This window comes from Natrix helvetica (genome assembly GCF_964273705.1).
Source record: "Natrix helvetica genome assembly, chromosome: 1".
NCBI classification, from domain to species: domain Eukaryota; kingdom Metazoa; phylum Chordata; class Lepidosauria; order Squamata; family Natricidae; genus Natrix; species Natrix helvetica.
The window spans coordinates 13,486,587-13,504,695 of NC_138548.1; the positions used below are offsets into that span (position 1 = coordinate 13,486,587).

The window sequence follows — 18,109 nt, forward strand, 5'->3', positions numbered from 1 at the left end:
TCGGCTCCTGAATGGACATTTTCTCATGTTCAAGAATATCCAAGAGATACTTCAAAAATACTAAATTTGACAATCTTCCTCGCTTAGCGTAGCCTCGTGACTTTTTATAAGTTCTGCGCTGGGTTGATAAATCTCCACCAGGCTTCCATGGGAACTTCGCGGGTAGCTCTACTGATGGTAAGTCTAAATTTATGTAGATCTACCTTCCCTCAAATCGACGAGCAGTCTCTTACACGGTGCCGAGAATGCCTGGGAGTTGTAGTCCCAACCATCATGGCTTCTGAGAGATGCGCCGGCGCTGGCCAATGACGTCGTATTTCCCCTTTGGAAGACGCGCGGTGACGTCATCAGACGCGTCTCCGTCGCGGGGCATCTTGGGATATTTCTCTCTTCTTTCTAGCCTGTCGGCGTGTGAAGCGTTGCTGCCCCGTTTCTCGCCTGGGCGATGGCCGGTTTCCGCGCTTTAGGTTTGGACCCCTGGCTGGCGTCTCAGGCGGAGCAGCTGGGCTTGTCGAGGCCCACCCCGGTGCAGGAAGCCTGCATCCCTCCCGCCCTGCAAGGTAAGACCCAGAGAAAGAATTAGAACTTGAAAAAACGAGAAAGAACAAACTGAATATTATATGATATGGGATACTTATATGATATGATATATGACACCTGACTAGGCTAAAACACTGAGCTTGTCCATCAGTTTGTCTGCTTGTCTGCAGTTCGGCGGTTCGAATCCCTAGTATAGGTCTCCTGCGTGAGCAGGGTGTTAGACTAAATGACCTCCAAGGTGCCTTCCAACTCTGTTACTGCTTAATTATTTTATCCGTGGTTAGAGAATAAAAATGAAAGTTGGAAATAAAAGAAGGAAACTTGAGGAAGGAGACTAAAGAAGAATAGAAAATATGTTAAGATAGAGATGCAAACATGATAATTGTTAGTATTATGATGAGGAGGATTATTATGCTTAATATTATTATTATTATATTATTATTATTAAAAGATGCATCAAGAGGGAAAAGTGAACAGGTTTACTATGCTGTTTAATAGACTATAATTGTAAGATTAGAGAATTAATGTAGTGAATGATTTTGTAACTTCTGATGGTTATTGCACAGAGACATTTGTACCCAGATGACAGACTGTTTAAGAAAAGATGGAATGTTCATATTTTTAAAATAAATAAAAACTTTTTATATTAAAAAAACACTTAAAATAACTTTATTACCATTTTGAATGTACACTAATTGGCATACATTAAAATGAAATTTTATTGCTGTCAGCTCTCAAAGGATCTCCACCTCTAATATACACTACATAACCATAACTAAATAAATAATAAATAAATGAAATGAGATGAAATAAAAAAATGCAAAATTATGCATATACCCACATATATTATATGAAACAGAGAAGCAACACTAGTTCAGATGTGTACATGTCATGTACATGGCAAGGAAAATGTTGCATGTTGACTAGACGGATGGCATAAGGAACAAAACTGTTACAGAATCTAGTAGTCCTGCTGTAGATACTTTGAAACCTCCTCTCAGAGGGGAGCAACAAAAACTGTGAAGCAGGTGTGTGAGGTCTCAATGCTTTGAGCTCTAAAAACAGAACACTTATAAGCAGTATCCTGAATAGTGGGAAGTGAGCTTCCTATAATCTTCTCGGCTGTCCTCACCACTCTCTGTATGGACTTTCTATCTGAGGCACTGCTGCCACCAAACCAAACAGTGACACTGTTTGTTAAAAGGCTCTCAATCGTGCCACAGTAAAAAGTGCCCAGGACAGAAGGAGAAAGATGTGCTCTCCTCATCCGATGCAGGAAATGCAAGCGCTGGTTTGCACGCTTCACTAACGATGCTGTGTGAAGAGACCAGTTCAGATTGTAAGTTATCTGCACTTCCCAGAAACTTAATACTGTTGACTGCCTGCATCCTTGATACTCAGTGGAGTATTGACTAAGCTGGCTCTTTCTAAAATCTACAATGATTTATAATGGTCTCCTTTGCTTTATTAATATTTAGAACCCGGTTACTTTTATTCCACCAGAGCCTTCACCTCTTCCTATAAACATCTTTATTGTTATCTTCACAATGTGATTCGTAGCAGATCTGGCACAGGAGTCGTGCCCCATCTGAAGGAATTAGAAGGCTCACCGGACCTGTAACGGTTTTTGATCCCCTCCCATAGTAGATCTTCCCCCAATATGCCAAGCATGAACAATTACAGGTAGTCCTCGACTTACAACAGTCCGTTTAGTGACCGAAGTTACAATGGCACTGAAAAAAAGTGACCCATGGTCATTTTTCACCCTTATAACTGTTGCAGCATCATGGACAGGTGATCAAAATTCATGCACTTGGCAGATGCCTCTGGCCACACACAAAGTGCACCACATCTTTTGCCTTTGTATTAATCAAGGAGAGAAGCAACTTAGAACTGAGGAGAAACTTCCTGACAGTTAGAACAATTAATCAGTGGAACAGAAATTGCCTCCAGAAGTTGTGAATGCCCCAACACTGGAAATCTTTAAGAAGATGTTGGATAGCCATTTGTCTGAAACGGTATAGGGTTCCTGCCTAGGCAGGGGGTTGGACTAGAAGACCTCCAAGGTCCCTTCCAACTCAACTATTGTATTGTATTGTATTGTATTGAGCTGACTCTCTACATCTTGCTCCCATAGGTCGTGACTGCATGGGCTGCGCCAAAACAGGAAGTGGCAAGACAGCTGCCTTTGTGCTCCCCATCTTGCAGAAACTTTCTGAAGATCCTTTTGGCATCTTCTCCCTGGTCTTGACACCAACAAGGTAGGGGCAGGTCTAGCTTGGGAAAGGACCCTTATCCCAAAGAGATGGGTAGGTGAATTCTTGGTTTGGTCTGTGCTTAAATGAGTTGCACAAAGCAAAGATTAATTGGGTATGTCTACTCTAGTGGAAAGGAGGCCCCACGGTGACGTGATAGCAGTGTTCCAGCATCTGAGGTTGCTGCCACCCAGAAGAGGGAGTCAAATCTATTCTCCAAAGCACCTGAAGGCAGGACAAGAAGCAATGGGTGGAAACTAAACAAGGAGAGAAGCAACTTAGAACTAAGGAGAAATTTCCTGACAGTTAGATCAATTAATCAGTGCTCCAACACTGGAGGTTTTTAAGAAGAGATTGGATAACCATTTGTCTGAAATGGTGTAGGGCCGTTATGGCAAACCTATGGCAGGTGTGCCACAGGTGGCACATGGAGCCATTTGTTAGGGCATGCAAGGCGTTGCCCTGTCAGCTCCACCTGACTTTGGCCTTCATTTTTGGCCGGGCCTCCGGAGGGCGAAAAACAACCCAACGCGCATACCAGAAGTTTGGGAGGAGACTTCAGGTTTGCGTGTTGGGCTGTTTTTCTCTTTCCAGAGGCTTCAGGGAAGCCTTCAGAGGGCCTCGGGGGGAGGGGGAGGCAGTTTTCACCCTCCCCAGGCCCTTAGAAAGCCTCTGGAGCCTGGGGAGGGTGAAAAATGGGTCCACCATGCCATCCCACACCAAAGGTGGGGGTGGGGGTGCGGGTGGTATGATCGCATGTGCATGCGCAGGGGGGCTCATACGCATAGAATTATGGGTGTGGGCACACCCATGCACAACCTCCCTGCACTTCCCCCGCTTTTGGCACGCGATGGCAAAAAGCTTAGCCATCACTGGTGTAGGGTCTTCTGCTTGAGCAGGGGGTTGGACTATACAATACAATACAATAGCAGAGTTGGAAGGGATCTTGGAGGTCTTCTAGTCCAACCCCCTGCCTAGGCAGGAAACCCTATACCGTTTCAGACAAATGGCTATCCAACATCATCTTAAAGACTTCCAGTGTTGGGGCATTCACAACTTCTGGTGGCAACTTCTGTTCCACTGATTAATTCTTCTAACTGTCAGGAAGTTTCTCCTCAGTTCTAAGTTGCTTCTCTCCTTGATTAGTTTCCACCCATTGCTTCTTGTTCTACCCTCAGGTGCCTTGGAGAATAGTTTGACTCCCTCTTCTTTGTGGCAACCCCTGAGATATTGGAAGACTGCTATCATGTCTCCCCATGTCCTTCTTTTCATTAAACTAGACATACTAGTACCCAGATTAGAAGACCTCCAAGATCCCTTCCAACCTGTAAAGTTTTGTGGAAATGGAGAAGTAAGACCTAAAGGCTCACTTAATGGTCCTGAAGAGCCTAGTGGCCCAGAAGCGAGGAGGACAAAGCACGCTTGTGATGAATTTCAAAGTAACGATTAAGATATAGCTGGAAATATGACCTACTTGGAAATACATTGTTGCTCGGGGACTTTGAAGATGATAGTGAAACAGGTTGGAAACACTGAAGCATCCTCATGCTGGATTCTTTCTTACCCGCAACAGAATCCAGAAGGAAGTCAAAGGGGGAAAGTCTGCTCTGCCTCTGCAAACAGCTTTAAGCAGGGCAAGGAAACATGTCTAAATAAAATATATTAAAGACAACATGCTCCTTTGGGCCTTTAGATGAAAGAAAAGGGTGCTAAGTAGTCTTCTGATGCATGAAGGGATGTCACGGAAAAGGGAATAGATTTATTCTCCATTGCACCTGAGGGTAAAACAAGCTTTATAATGAGAGCTCCAGATGTGGAAATACCTGACTGGAAGAACTCTTAAGCAGTTGATCAGGTTGCCTCTGTAAATTGTGGGTGCCCATCATTGGAGGGTTTTAAGAAAATAGTAATAGCACTTAGACTTATATACAGCTTTACAGTGCCTTACAGCCCTCCCTAAGCAGTTTACAGAGTGAGCGTATTACCCCCAGCAATCTGGCTCCTCATTTTACTGATCTCGGAAGGCTGAGTCAACCCTGAGCCAGTCAAAAGATTGAGCAGCCCTTTATCCAGAGTGGGATGAAGACACCAGCATTGGGCAGAGGGTTGGACTAGAAGACCTCCAAGGTCCCTTCCATCCCGAGGATTGTGTGATTATGTTCTACCCACACATAGTCAGAAGATGCCTCAAAACTCAAAATAGGTATCTTGAGTGCTTATATAAGCAGAAAAGTGGGACATGATGCAGGATCCAATCTGGGCCGGTCACCGAGACCAGTGGTTTTGTCTTCTGAGCTTTTGGACTTGTGCTGAAGTCCATCTTGTTAGGGGGTATCTCTGTTGGGAGAAGGAGAGTATTGCAGCGGAATGTGCAGCTGGAGAGGAAAACATTGCTAGTAGAAACACACGAATAGAGTCACAGACACTGCTAGTAAAATTAAGTAGCTTTACTACTAAATTTGCGTCACAAGCAGTGATAGTAGATATTAGTCCAAAAACAATTCAAAGAACAAACAATTGCTTACAGTCACAGTTCACATTCCAGTCATCAAGTCATCAAGCATAGGACAAGCAGAGAGAGAATGACCTCTCCTGACTTCCTCTTATAGCAAAGCTAATTACATCTGTTAGGTACATCCACTCGTTTAAAGTAACAGCAACCTTTTGTCATGGTAGATAAATAATAATAATAATAATAATAATAATAATAATAATAATAATAATAATAATAATAATAATTAATAATAAAAAAATAATAAAATTTATTTCTTAGCCGCACCCTCTCCCGAAGGACTCGGGGCGGCGTACAATAAAAAGACACATAAAATACAATATGGACAATACACACACAAAATAAACGAATAGTGTACATGGAGGAGGTAGGCAGATGAATAAAGACAATTAAAAACACAATTTAAAATCCCCTAATAAAATTCCAAAAACCACAAAATTAAAAAACCCGTCAGGAGTAGTGTGAACGAACTATGGTTGAGCCAGGCCGGCTACTTGGAATAGGTGGGTCTTGAGCTTTATCCGGAAGGCGCGGAGGTCAGAGGTGGTCCTAATATCCGGGGGAAGGTCATTCCACAGGGCTGGGCCCGCAACAGAGAAGGCCCTGCTCCTAGATGCCGCCCCCCGACATTGTCTGGTGGACGGCACCTGGAGGAGCCCCTCTCTGTGCGAGCGAATTGGTCGCAGGGATGTATGGGGCAGGATACGATCCCGTAAGTAGCTAGGTCCTGAGCCATGGAGCGCTTTAAAGATCGTTATCAAGACCTTGAAACGCACCCGGTAGACCACAGGGAGCCAGTGCAGCTCGCGCAGGAAAGGTGTCACATGGGAGTACCTTGTACTCCCCATAATTACCCGCGCGGCCGCGTTCTGGACCAACTGTAGTCTCTGAGTGCATTTCAAGGGAAGCCCCATGTAGAGAGCGTTACAGTAGTCCAGGCGAGACGTCACCAGCGCATGAGTGACTGTGCGCAAGGCATCCCGGTCCAATAGGGGGCGCAATTGGCGCACCAGGCGAACCTGGTGGAACGCCCCCCTTGCTACGGCCATCACATGGTCATCCATGGACAGCCGAGCATCCAGGAGGACGCCCAAATTGCGTGCCCGCTCCACCGGGGCAAGTTGTACGCCCCCGATGGCCAGAGATGGAATTGACTGGTTGAACCGGGGGGCCGGAACCCACAGCCACTCCGTCTTGGAGGGGTTGAGCTTGAGTCGGTTGTCATCCATCCAGACCCGTACGGCTTCCACACACCGGGACATCACTTCGACGGCCTCGTTGGGGTGGTTCAGGGTGGAGATGTACAGCTGAGTATCATCAGCGTACAGATGGTATCCCACCCCGAAACCACGGATGATCTCACCCAGCGGCTTCATATATGTGTTTAACAGGAGCGGCGAGAGGACCGACCCCTGTGGCACCCCACAGGTAAGGGGGCTTAGAGTCGACCTCTGCTCCCCTGTCAACACACGTTGCGTCCAGCCGGAAAGGTAGGAGCCGAACCACCGTAAAACGGTGCCCCCGACCCCCAACCCCTCCAGTCGGCGCAACCAGATACCATGGTCGATGGTATCAAAAGCCGCCGAGAGGTCTAATAGGACCAGGATAGAGGTACAACCCCTATCTCTGGCCCTCCAGAGATCATCCACCAACGCGACCAAGGCCGTCTCCGTGCTGTGCCCAGGGCGAAAGCCGGACTGGCGCGGGTCTAGATAATCATTTTCCTCCAGATGTCGTGGAAACTGATAAGCCACCACACTCTCTACAACCTTCGCCAGAAAGGGAAGGTTGGAGACAGGACGATAATTGGCCAGCTCCGTAGGGTCCAGGGAAGGTTTCTTGAGCAAGGGTCTCACCACCGCCTCTTTCAAGGCGGCTGGAAGAGACCCCTCACCCAGCGAAGCGTTCACTAGGCCCAGGAGCCAGTCACATGTAACCTCCCAGGATGCCAGTACAAGCCAGGAGGGGCACGGGTCCAATAAACATGTGGTGGGTCGCAGTCGTCCACGCACTCTGTCCAAATCCTCGATGGCAACCAAGTCAAACTCCTCCCAGATTGGTCTCTCAAGACTCGCCACTGGCGTCTCGACTGGGCCACTGAAGGGGACCCAATCCTTCCGGATTTGAGCGATTTTATCCTGCAGATATTTCCCAAATTCCTCTGCCCTACCCTGTAAAGGGGCCTCCCGCGGCCTCTGAAATAGGAGGGAGCGGGACACCCGAAACAGGGCAGCAGGGCGGTTCTCTGTGGATGCAATGAGGGTGGCACAATATTGGCGTTTGGCCGTTCTCAATGCCACTAGGTACGTCCTTAAATGGGCTCGTACCTGTGCTCGGTCAAATTCGGAGCGGGAGGATCTCCAACGACTCTCTAGGCATCTCTTGCGGCGCTTCATCACCCTTAGCTCCTCGGTAAACCAAGGGGCCAGGGTGGAGCGTTGCCGCCGGAGAGGTTGCAAAGGCGCCACCCGGTTCAAGGCCCCGGTAGTCGCATTGTTCCACGCGACCACCAGGTCCTCTACCCGAGGGCGGGTCAGGGCCGCAGAAGGTGGCCCAAGCTCCATCTGGAACCTCTCTGGTTCCATCAGGCGCCTGGGGCGGAACCATCTAGTGTTTTCCGGTTCCGCCTCCCCGCAGCGGGGGGTAGCACCAGGGAAGTCAAGTCGGAGGAGTGAGTGGTCTGACCATGACAGGGGAGTGATGGTTAAGTCCCCTCCTCCCAGATCACTCAACCACTGGCCAGAGACAAAAACAAGGTCCAAGGTGTGACCTCCCTCGTGTGTTGGGCCCTGAATCATTTGAGTCAGGTCCATGGCTTTCATGGAAGCCATGAACTCCCGAACCCCCTCGGATGCTTCTCCCACCGATGGCAGGTTAAAGTCCCCCATCACTAAAAGTTTGGGGGTCTCAACCGCCACCGATGCGATCAGCTCGAGGAGTTCGGGCAGGGCCGCTGATGTATAGCGAGGAGCCAGGTATACTATCAGCAGGCCCAACTGTCTCCCAGGGCCCCATTTCACAACAAGGGATTCACATCCGGACGTCTGAGGCACAGTGGACTCCCTCGGCTCTAAGTCCTCCCGAATAATCACTGCTACCCCACCGCCCCTTCCCTGGGCCCGGGGCTGGTGAAATGCTCGATAACCTGGCAGGCACATTTCCACGAGGGGTAAACCTCCCTCGTGGCCCAACCAGGTCTCCCGCGAGGTCCGGCTCCCCCTCCGAAATTAGATCGTGAATGAGGGGGGCCTTGTTAACGACGGACCTTGCATTGCATAGCACCAGCCTCAGGCCCTGGGTCTGAAGCTCCTGACCACCTAGAACGCGGGGGTTGGTACAAGCGACCGGGTGTAACCAGCACCCACGGTCTCCCAACCGACTGCGAGTTTTTAATCTGTCCTCGTATCTGCCCCTCCCTACGACCGTTGGAATCAAAAGGCCCTGCACAGGAACGACATCCTCCCCCTCCTCTTCCCTTCCGCTCCCTCTGCTCGTGACCACACCTCGTGACCTGGCTCTGTCCTCGCTCCTGACCTGACCCACCCACCCCCCAACCCCAGAACCCCTATAAAATTTTAAAAAACAATTAACTAAAAACCCCCTAAGTCTCCGCTTCCTCCACCTCTCGAGATTAATAAATCCGTCATCAAGGTGGGCCCTCGAAAGGGCGGAGGGCCACACCTGCGAGAGGGGGGACTCCCGCAGTAGGATGAGGTCTGGTCTTGAATACATATGATGTTGAAAAGAAATTCGCCAGGGCCTAGGAACTGTGCTGTGGATGTTCCAGCCAGAGTACCATGATCCAGTATAGCTTGAAGAAGTTGAAAGAGCTGGGCTCCAGTGCAAAAAGAATTGTCCAGACCTAGATGGGGGGGGGGTGATGGTAGTAGGCTGGTCAGATGACAGACAATAGGTGGGGGTAGTATGGTCAATGATGGTCAATGGTGGGGGTTAGTAGATGGTCAATGATGGTCAATGATGGAAGGCGAGGGGTAGTTAAACTGTTATTGATAATGGGTAAGGGGAAGATGGTCAGTCAGGCAATAGGGTCACAGAGGATAGGTGGTAATCCTCCAGGGCGCACACAGATGGAAACAGATGGAAACAGGGGCAAGTTGAAATAAATAGTCAGCAGGGGGGGGGTAAATGGTTACAGACCAGGAGGCAGCTGGCAGCAATGGATAACTCCTCTGCCCAGCCTGATGTTGGAGCCTCCTGCCCGTCCTCAGCAAGCCCCCCCCCGCCCCCCAGTCTCTGAGTAGCCTCCTGAATCATAGCCCTCCTCCTACCAGGCCATCGGTATTTAATTCTTACCATGGCCTACATCTTCGTTCTTAGCACCCAAACCACCATTTCAAACCCCAGCGCCATTCCTACCGGCCTCCAGCCTTCCTTTTCAGCCTACATAGTTTCTGCGCCTCCCACGGTTAGCGCGGTTAGCAGCAGGCCGGGGGATTCGGCGTTCGGCGTTCCCAGCCGTCGCCGCCGACGCTTGGGTCCTCGTAGCTCCAAAGTCGGCCTCTCCGCCTCTCCGCCCACCGCCGGCTCTGGCCTCGGTCCCAAGCCGGTTGCAGATCAAAAGCCTCCAATTCCGGCACTGCCAGCACCAGCGCGTTCCCACACACTTCAGCAGCCATTCCCAGCCTTTCCGAGCCTTGCGCAGCCCTTACACCACTCCGCTCCAAATATATATTGCCAGCCCAACACTAGGAGTATACTCCCAACACATCTTTAGGGAACTTCTCTCTAGAATGAATCCGAAAGCTTGGAAGACAAAACATCTGGTCCCAAATTACCAACCCAGATTGGATCCTGCAACATTATCCTGGGGCACATATATTTGCCTTCGTTCCAGTGGAATATGAATTTAATATTGGTAATCAACGGTGATACATGTTTTAAAAGAGCCTGTTTCTCTCTCTTTTTCCTCCCCTTCTCTGCTAGAGAGCTGGCCTATCAGATAGCCGAGCAGTTCCGTGTCTTTGGGAAGCCTCTGGGTTTAAAGGACTGCATCATTGTCGGGGGAATGGGTACGTCAACTTTATTTGGAAACTGGGAATTCACCCCCTCCCTTTAAAACAAGCTATCTTAAGCCCTGTGAAGCTGCAGAAAATATTTATACGCTGGGATGAGATGCACAGCTCTTTGGAAGCTATCTTTTACAAGAGGTGGTAAGATTTTCTCCCTTGATGGACTTTCAGATATGGTCTCTCAAGCCCTGGAGCTGTCTCGGAAGCCCCATGTTGTCATCTCTACCCCTGGCCGCCTGGCTGATCACCTACGAAGTTCCAATACCTTCAGCCTTCGAAACATCAAGTTCTTGGTAAGGCATTTTGTCAGGATAATGATTTATCCTGCTGCTGCTATGATGATGTAATGCTAGGAATGAGTCAGCAAGGTTTTTCGGCTGATATCACTTTTAAGAGCCTGTAATAAGAAGAGACCCTCTTGGGCCCTATCTCTCTCTCCATGTGTGAAGCTGTAATTGCTGATTGCTGTTCTGGCTAAAATATGTGTATGTATATATTCTTTGTAGATAAAACATAGACACACTGTCCATACTCTGACACATTTAGTCAGAGTGGGGATTCTCAACCTTGGCACCTTTAGGATCTGTGGACTTCAAAACCCAGAGTTTTGGCTGGGGAATTCTGGGAGTTGAACTCCACACATCGTAAAGGGGCCAAGGTTGAGAGACACTGGCATAGAGCCTGAACTTAGAATTAGGATCCTGGGTAGCAAAAGGCTGGAGAGAAAAATCTGCTTGTACCACTATTAGGCAAATTGGAGCATTTCAGTCATAAATATAGTACTCCTTAAGTTATGACTGTAATGGAAGCTGCCCATTATTGCTTGTAGATCTTAACAGTTGTAAAACGTGTCCAGCCTGATTTGGTTACCGTATTTTTCGGGCTATAAGATGCACCGGAGTATAAGACGCACCATGATTTTGAAGAGGTAAATAAAAAAGTTTTTTGCATTCTGGAGGCCTCCCAAACCCACTGCACGCCTGGTTTTTTGCAGCAACAACAAAAAAAAAGCTTTGGGAGGCTTATAGAGTGCTCCTCGGGGCGGGGGGGAGGGGGAGGCACAAACGAGCAAAAAACAGGCCATTTTTCACAAAAAAAGGGAGGGCATGCAAAAGCTTTGGGAGGCTTGTAAAGTGCTCTTGGGGGCTGAAGAGGGGCCAAAACAAGCAAAAATGATCCATTTTTTGCTCATTTTTGCCCTCCCCAGCCCCCAGGAGCAGTTTGCAAGCTTCCCAAACCTTCTGCACGTCCATTTTTGCAAAGTGGGCGGGGTTTTGGTAGGCAAAAACTGCTGTATTCAGTGTATAAGATGCACCCAGATTTTCACCCTCTTTTGGTGGGAGAGGTGCGTCTTATACTCCGAAAAATACGGTACCTTTTTGTGGCAGTTTTGAAACAAACTTGCTGGTTGTAAAAAAAAATAAATGCCATGGTTGTTAAGCCAATTAAAGGTTTGCTTTGGGTTTGGTTTTTCCAAAAGCAAAGTAAATGCCGTTTGGCAAAATTGTTGTGCAATGCAGTCGTGAACGGGGGGGGGGGGGGGAGTACTGCAAATGCCCATAAATGCAGCGTATGGCCAAGGGCCTAAAGTCCGGTCATGTGACTGCGGAGTGAGGGGACTGTTGGAACTTCAGGTCCGAGTTGCAAGCCCCTTTTTCAGGTAGGTCACAAGTCCAAACAGTTGCCAAGCAACCGGTCGTAAATCAAGGATGACCTGCACTTTCTCTTTTGGAATCCTAAAGGCTTAGCAGCTTCTCTGCTTTGATCAAAACTACTGGCACTAAATTCTGCAATGACCACACAACCGCCCAACGTATTACGCTGGTGGATTGTTTATTCCCTCCGTTTCCTTTTCCCCATGTAGCACAATTTGTTTTAAAATTGTGTAATCTGTAAGAAGGCTATTGTTAAGTCCATTTTTTAAAACACATTAGGCTGCAGTCACATTGATTAAAGTGGGGTTTGTTTGATTTTTAGATCACCTAGAGCTGATGCAGGTATTGACTTAGGACTGGTTATTTAGCAACCATTCAAAGTTACGACGGATCCCCCAAATGGTCTTTTTGGCTGGGATTCCAAGTTCCGGTGGCCGCCTAACACCCCTCCTCCCTGTGATTGTGTGATCACATTTTGGGTGCTCGGCAACTGGCTTGCATTTACTGCCATTTCCAGCATCCCATGGTCATGTGATCACAATTGATGATGGATTTTGCCGGAAACTGGCATTTGCTTCCTGTTTACTGAAAAAAAAAAAAAAAAACCCACCCATTGCAGACAATGGATGCTCTTGTAACTATCACCACAAAAAATGTCTTTAAATTGGGTTGGTAGTATGTCATCACCTGCTTAACAACCAGCATGAATGACAACTGTAATTCCAGGCTCAGTTACAATGCTAAGTCGGTGATTACCTGTCCTGAAAGTCAGCTTTCATGAAATAGCCAGGGTGCTGGCTAAGGAATTCTGGGAATTGAAGTCCGCAAGTCTTACTCTGATGTAGGTATTTTCCCAGTGTGAACATGGTCCAGCCCAGGTTGCCTTTCAGGGCAGGCTTTACCATTTGGTCTGGTCCTTACTAGGTTTGGGTGGTTCAGCTTCAGCAACTTCCTTGTTGTGGCGGGACAGTGGAGCTGGCAGCAGATTCGGACAGTGAGGAGGTTGGGGAGGAACATGGGCCAGTCCTGGAGTCTGGGGAAGCCTCTGATGAGGGCTCTGTTTCAGAGGCAGAGAGGGGGCCAGGGCCATATGCCAGTTATCAGCTGCTTTCAGAGTCGGACTTTTAATGAGACAGAAGAACAGCTGGAGCCTCTTCCCAGTGTGGGCATGTGCAGAGCTGCCAGAAGAAAGGAACAGCTAAAGAACAGCGGTCAACTTGGGAGTAAGGCCACAGCTGGATGATAAATGGCCCCTCCCAGAGGAAATGAAAGAGGAGCGAAAGGGGAGTGGAGTTTGCAGGAGACAATTAATTCTCTTAATTAGTTCATGACTTTCCGAGACTCCTTGCCAAGTTTTGCAGATATCGTCCTGTCAGCTCTCCAAACCAGATAAGGTCTGTGACTTTAAATCCTCCCTTGAAAGACTTTGCTGGATGTGAATGAGAAGAATTCACAGTAACTTAATAAAAGGGGTTTTTGTCGGGACAAAGAGTCTCCTTCATGGTTTGGGGGAAGCTTAGGTCAGAATATTCCTGTCCCCTTTTTGGTTTCCTTTTAGGTCCTAGACGAAGCTGACCGGTTATTAGAACAAGGCTGTACCGACTTTACCAAAGACTTGGAAGTCATCATGGCTGCACTTCCAGCCAACAGGCAGACAATGCTCTTCAGTGCCACCCTGACAGACACCTTGAACGAGCTCAAGAAGATCGCCATGAACAAACCGTTCTTCTGGGAATCAATATCTGAGTGAGTTTGGCTTCTAATGGGGAAAGAATTGGGAGCTCGGCGAGAGGAGAGAGGCTTACAGAACTGTGTGCTCCAGAGAGAGAGATTTTTCTCCCTCTGCCAAAGTGAAACTACAGTGAAATTAGCAGTTAGCAGTTCTTTTATTTTACTACAGGTAGTCCTCGACCTACAACCGTTAACTTAGCGACTGTTCAAAGTTACAACGGCACTGAAAATAAGTGACCTGCACCTGTTTTTTCACCCTTACGGCGGTTGCAGCACCCCCGTGGACATGTGATCAAAAGACTGGGTGTGCGTTTATGACGGTTGCCGTGTCCTGGGGTCAAGGGATCAAGGGATCATCTTTTGTGCCCTTCTGACAAGCCAAGTAAATGCAGACGCTAGATTCATTTAACGACCATGTCAAAAAAAGGGTCACGGAATAGAGCGAAACTCACTTGACCGTCCTGCTTAGCAGCGGAAATTTGGGCTCGATTGTGGTCATCAATTAAGGACTACCTGTAGAAGCTGAATTGTGTAGTTTCGGTCCCATCTGGCCTTTAATGATCACAGCAGTTGTCAGGGTTCAAATCATAGCCCTTCCTGGCATTTCCTAGAGAGGCCTTGAACCCAAACCCGCCTTCCATCAGTGCCCATTAGAAACCACAGCACCCCTGGCCAAACAATGAATGAAAGTGGAGCGTTTCACATGGTCCCCAAGGAGGGGGTTTCCTAAGTCCTTAAGGAAGATCAAGCCAATACGCGGTCTTTGGTCCTGCTCCTTCCTCTTCCACATCTGCAGAATTTGTCTAAACATCCTTTTCCTTCTATCTTAATACAATAATACAATAGCAGAGTTGGAAGGGACCTTGGAGGTCTTCTAGTCCAACCCCCTGCCTAGGCAGGAAACCCTATACTGTTTCAGACAAATGGCTATCCAACATCTTCTTAAAGACTTCCAGTGTTGGGGCATTCACAACTTCTGGAGGCAACTTCTGTTCCACTGATTAATTGTTCCAACTGTCAGGAAGTTTCTCCTCAGTTCTAAGTTGCTTCTCTCCTTGATTAGTTTCCACCCATTGCTTCTTGTTCTACCCTCAGGTGCCTTGGAGAATAGTTTGACTCCCTCTTCTTTGTGGCAACCCCTGAGATATTGGAACACTGCTAACATGTCTCCCCTAGTCCTTCTTTTCATTAAACTAGACATACCCAGTTCCTGCAACCGTTCTTCATGTGTTTTAGTCTCGTCCCCTAATCCTCTTTGTTGCTCTTCTCTGCACTCTTTCTAGAGTCTCCACATCTTTTTTACATCGTGGTGACCAGAACTGAATGCAGTATTCCAAGTGTGGCCTTACCAAGGCATTATAAAGTAGTATTAACACTTCACGTGATCTTGATTCTATCCCTCTGTTTATGCAGCCTAGAACTGTGTTGGCTTTTTTGGCAGCTGCTGCACACTGCTGGCTCCTATTTAAATGGTTGTCCACTAGGACTCCCAAGATCCCTTTCACAGTCACTACTGTTGAGCACGGTACCACCTATAGTACTGTACCTGTGCATTTCGTTTCTCTTGCCGTGTCGGATTGGATAGTGAGATGGGTGCTGCCTAAATTGGATGGATGGATAGATGGATGGATGGATGGATGGATGGATGGATGGAGTTGTGGCCTGTTGGCCGCTAAATCAAAAGAGGAGGAGGCATGGGAGTCAGGGTCAGCATCAAGGCAACCTGAGAGCTACGAGGGGGAAGAGGGAGTGGAGCTGGAAGAGAGAGAGAGAGACAGAGGCGGAGCCTAGACCGGCCCTCAGCCCTCAGATGGAGAGTCAGCAGCCGCTAAGTCTGGAGGTGGCTGATGAAGAAGAGGAGGAACGGCTGGGTCCAGTACCTGATGTGCGAATGCGCAGAAGGGAGAGGAGAGGAGAGCAGTGGAAATCCATGGGCCGATCCTTAGGACGGAAGAGCCACCGCTGTGAGCGAAGCCCCACTCACTCTGGGGATAAAAGGCCGGGGTGGTGGTGGTGGTGGAGATGAATAGGTATGGCAGACAACTATTCATCTTCCAACTGGCCGGACTTGTTCGCCTGCATTGAGAGAGAAACTTTTTGCCAGGACTGTTGGTGCTCCTAATAAAGGAATCCTTGAGTCAAATTCAGAGGGCTTGGAGAGCTGGGTCATGAACGGATGGATGGATGGCGAGAGTGATTATTAGATTTTTATTTCGCCTTTACTACTTTATACATTATTCAAGGCAGCGAACATTCCTAATGCCCTACTTCTCCCACAACAGCAATCCTGTGAGGTGGGTTGGGCTTGAGAGAGAGTGGCTGGCTCAAAATTTGATGCCTAAAGGATGGACTAGAACTCACCATCTCCTGGTTTCTCGGCCACTACGCCCAACTGGTGTAGATAGATCCCACAAAGTGACCATAAACAGAGTGATTGTCCAACTGCTCCCCGTGTGATCACTCTCGTCTCAAAGTCCAATACACATAAGGGTAAATAAAACTGCTTTCTAGTCCCTTCCCTGAATTGAATGTCATGGGAGTGAAGGGAGGATGCATTCAGTTGCTAAAAAGCTATTTATAAATGGTTCCATATAAGCCTATTTAAACATCTCTGTCAAGCCACAATTTCCATCTTAATCTTCCTCAACCAATTGATCCTGTATGTTTAATTAAGCTTCTTCTCTATCCCTCCACTCCTGCTTAATGAATGCTTTGGAACGAATTCTGGCGTAATGACTTGAATCTCTTGACTTTCTATTTCTGATGGACTTTGACCAGGCTTAAATAACGGTTTATAATTTGATTGTTGGCTGCTGCTTTCAAACTTCCTGCCGCTAACAGCTGGCATCAATCTCACCATCCTTAAAAGATCTTAGGTTAATCTTGCGGAGAAAGTTAGTTTGTGGTAAACAAGCCGGATCGCGGGTGTCCACTACAGGTAGTCCCCCGACTTACGACTACAAATGGAGCCCGAAATTTCTGTTGGTAAGCGAGACAGGTTTTGAGTTTTACCCCATTTTACGATCTTTACTGCCACCGTTTTAAGTGAATCGCTGCAGTTGTTAATAAACTCTTGTTGTTAAGTGAATCTGGCTTCCCCATTGAATGTGCTTGTCAGAAGGTGGCAAAAGGGTTTACAATACAATACAATAATACAATACAATGGTAGAGTTGGAAGGGACCTTGGAGGTCTTCTAGTCCAACCCCCTGCCTAGGCAGGAAACCCTATACCGTTCCAGACAAATGACTATCCAACATCTTCTTAAAGACTTCCAGTGTTGGGGCATTCACAACTTCTGGAGGCAAGCTGTTCCACTGATTAATTGTTCTCACTGTCAGAAAATTTCTCCTCAGTTCTAAGTTGCTTCTCTCCTTGATTAGTTTCCACCCATTGCTTCTTGTTCTACCCTCAGGTGCCTTGGAGAATAGTTTGACTCCCTCTTCTTTGTGGCAACCCCTGAGATATTGGAACACTGCTATCATGTCTCCCCTGGTCCTTCTTTTCATTAAACTAGACATACCCAGTTCCTGCAACCGTTCCTCATATGTTTTAGTCTCCAGTCCCCTAATCATCTTTGTTGCTCTTCTCTGCACTCTTTCTAGAGTCTCCACATCTTTTTTACATCGTGGGGACCAAAACTGAATGCAATATTCCAAGTGTGGCTTTACCAAGGCATTATAAAGTGGTATTAACACTTCACGTGATCTTGATTCTATCCCTCTATTTATGCAGCCTAGGACTGTGTTGGCTTTTTTGGCAGCTGCTGCACACTTTCACATAGGACACTATAACCATCACAAATAGGAACCAGTTGCCAAGCGCCGCAATTTTGACCATGTGGCCATGGAGTTGGTGCAACAGTTGTCAGTATGAAAAACACTCATAAGTCACTTTTTTCAGCAATGTTGTAACTTCAAACAGTCACCATCTTGATTGTCTTGGAGTCCTAGTGGACAACCATTTAAATAGGAGCCAGCTGTGTGCAGCAGCTGCCAAAAAGGCCAACACAGTTCTAGGCTGCATCAACAGAGGGACACAATCAAGATCACGTGAAGGGTTAATACCACTTTATAATGCCTTGGTAAGGCCACACTTGGAATACTGCATTCAGTTCTGGTCGCCACGATGTAAAAAAGATGTGGAGACTCTAGAAAGAGTGCAGAGAAGAGCAACAAAGAGGATTAGGGGACTGGAGACTAAAACATGTGAAGAACGGTTGCAGGAACTGGGTATGTCTAGTTTAATGAAAAGAAGGACTAGGGGAGACATGATAGCAGTCTTCCAATATCTCAAGGGTTGCCACAAAGAAGAGGGAGTCAAACTATTCTCCAAGGCAACTGAGGGCAGGACAAGAAGCAATGGGTGGAAACTAATCAAGGAGAGAA

At 47.6% G+C, this 18,109-nt stretch overlaps 1 protein-coding gene across 1 annotated transcript in view; it reads left to right on the top strand.

Annotated features, from left to right (window-relative positions):
• Positions 1-364: 364 nt before the first annotated feature.
• DDX49 (DEAD-box helicase 49) overlaps positions 365-18,109 on the top strand; it is a 34,020-nt gene continuing 16,275 nt past the window's right edge. Inside the window, exons 1-5 of the mRNA XM_081959447.1 lie at positions 365-560; positions 2,678-2,801; positions 10,252-10,337; positions 10,509-10,630; positions 13,551-13,738. Coding sequence (XP_081815573.1) covers positions 446-560; positions 2,678-2,801; positions 10,252-10,337; positions 10,509-10,630; positions 13,551-13,738 — 635 coding nt within the window. The 5' untranslated portion in view covers positions 365-445. The remainder of the gene's footprint in view (positions 561-2,677; positions 2,802-10,251; positions 10,338-10,508; positions 10,631-13,550; positions 13,739-18,109) is intronic.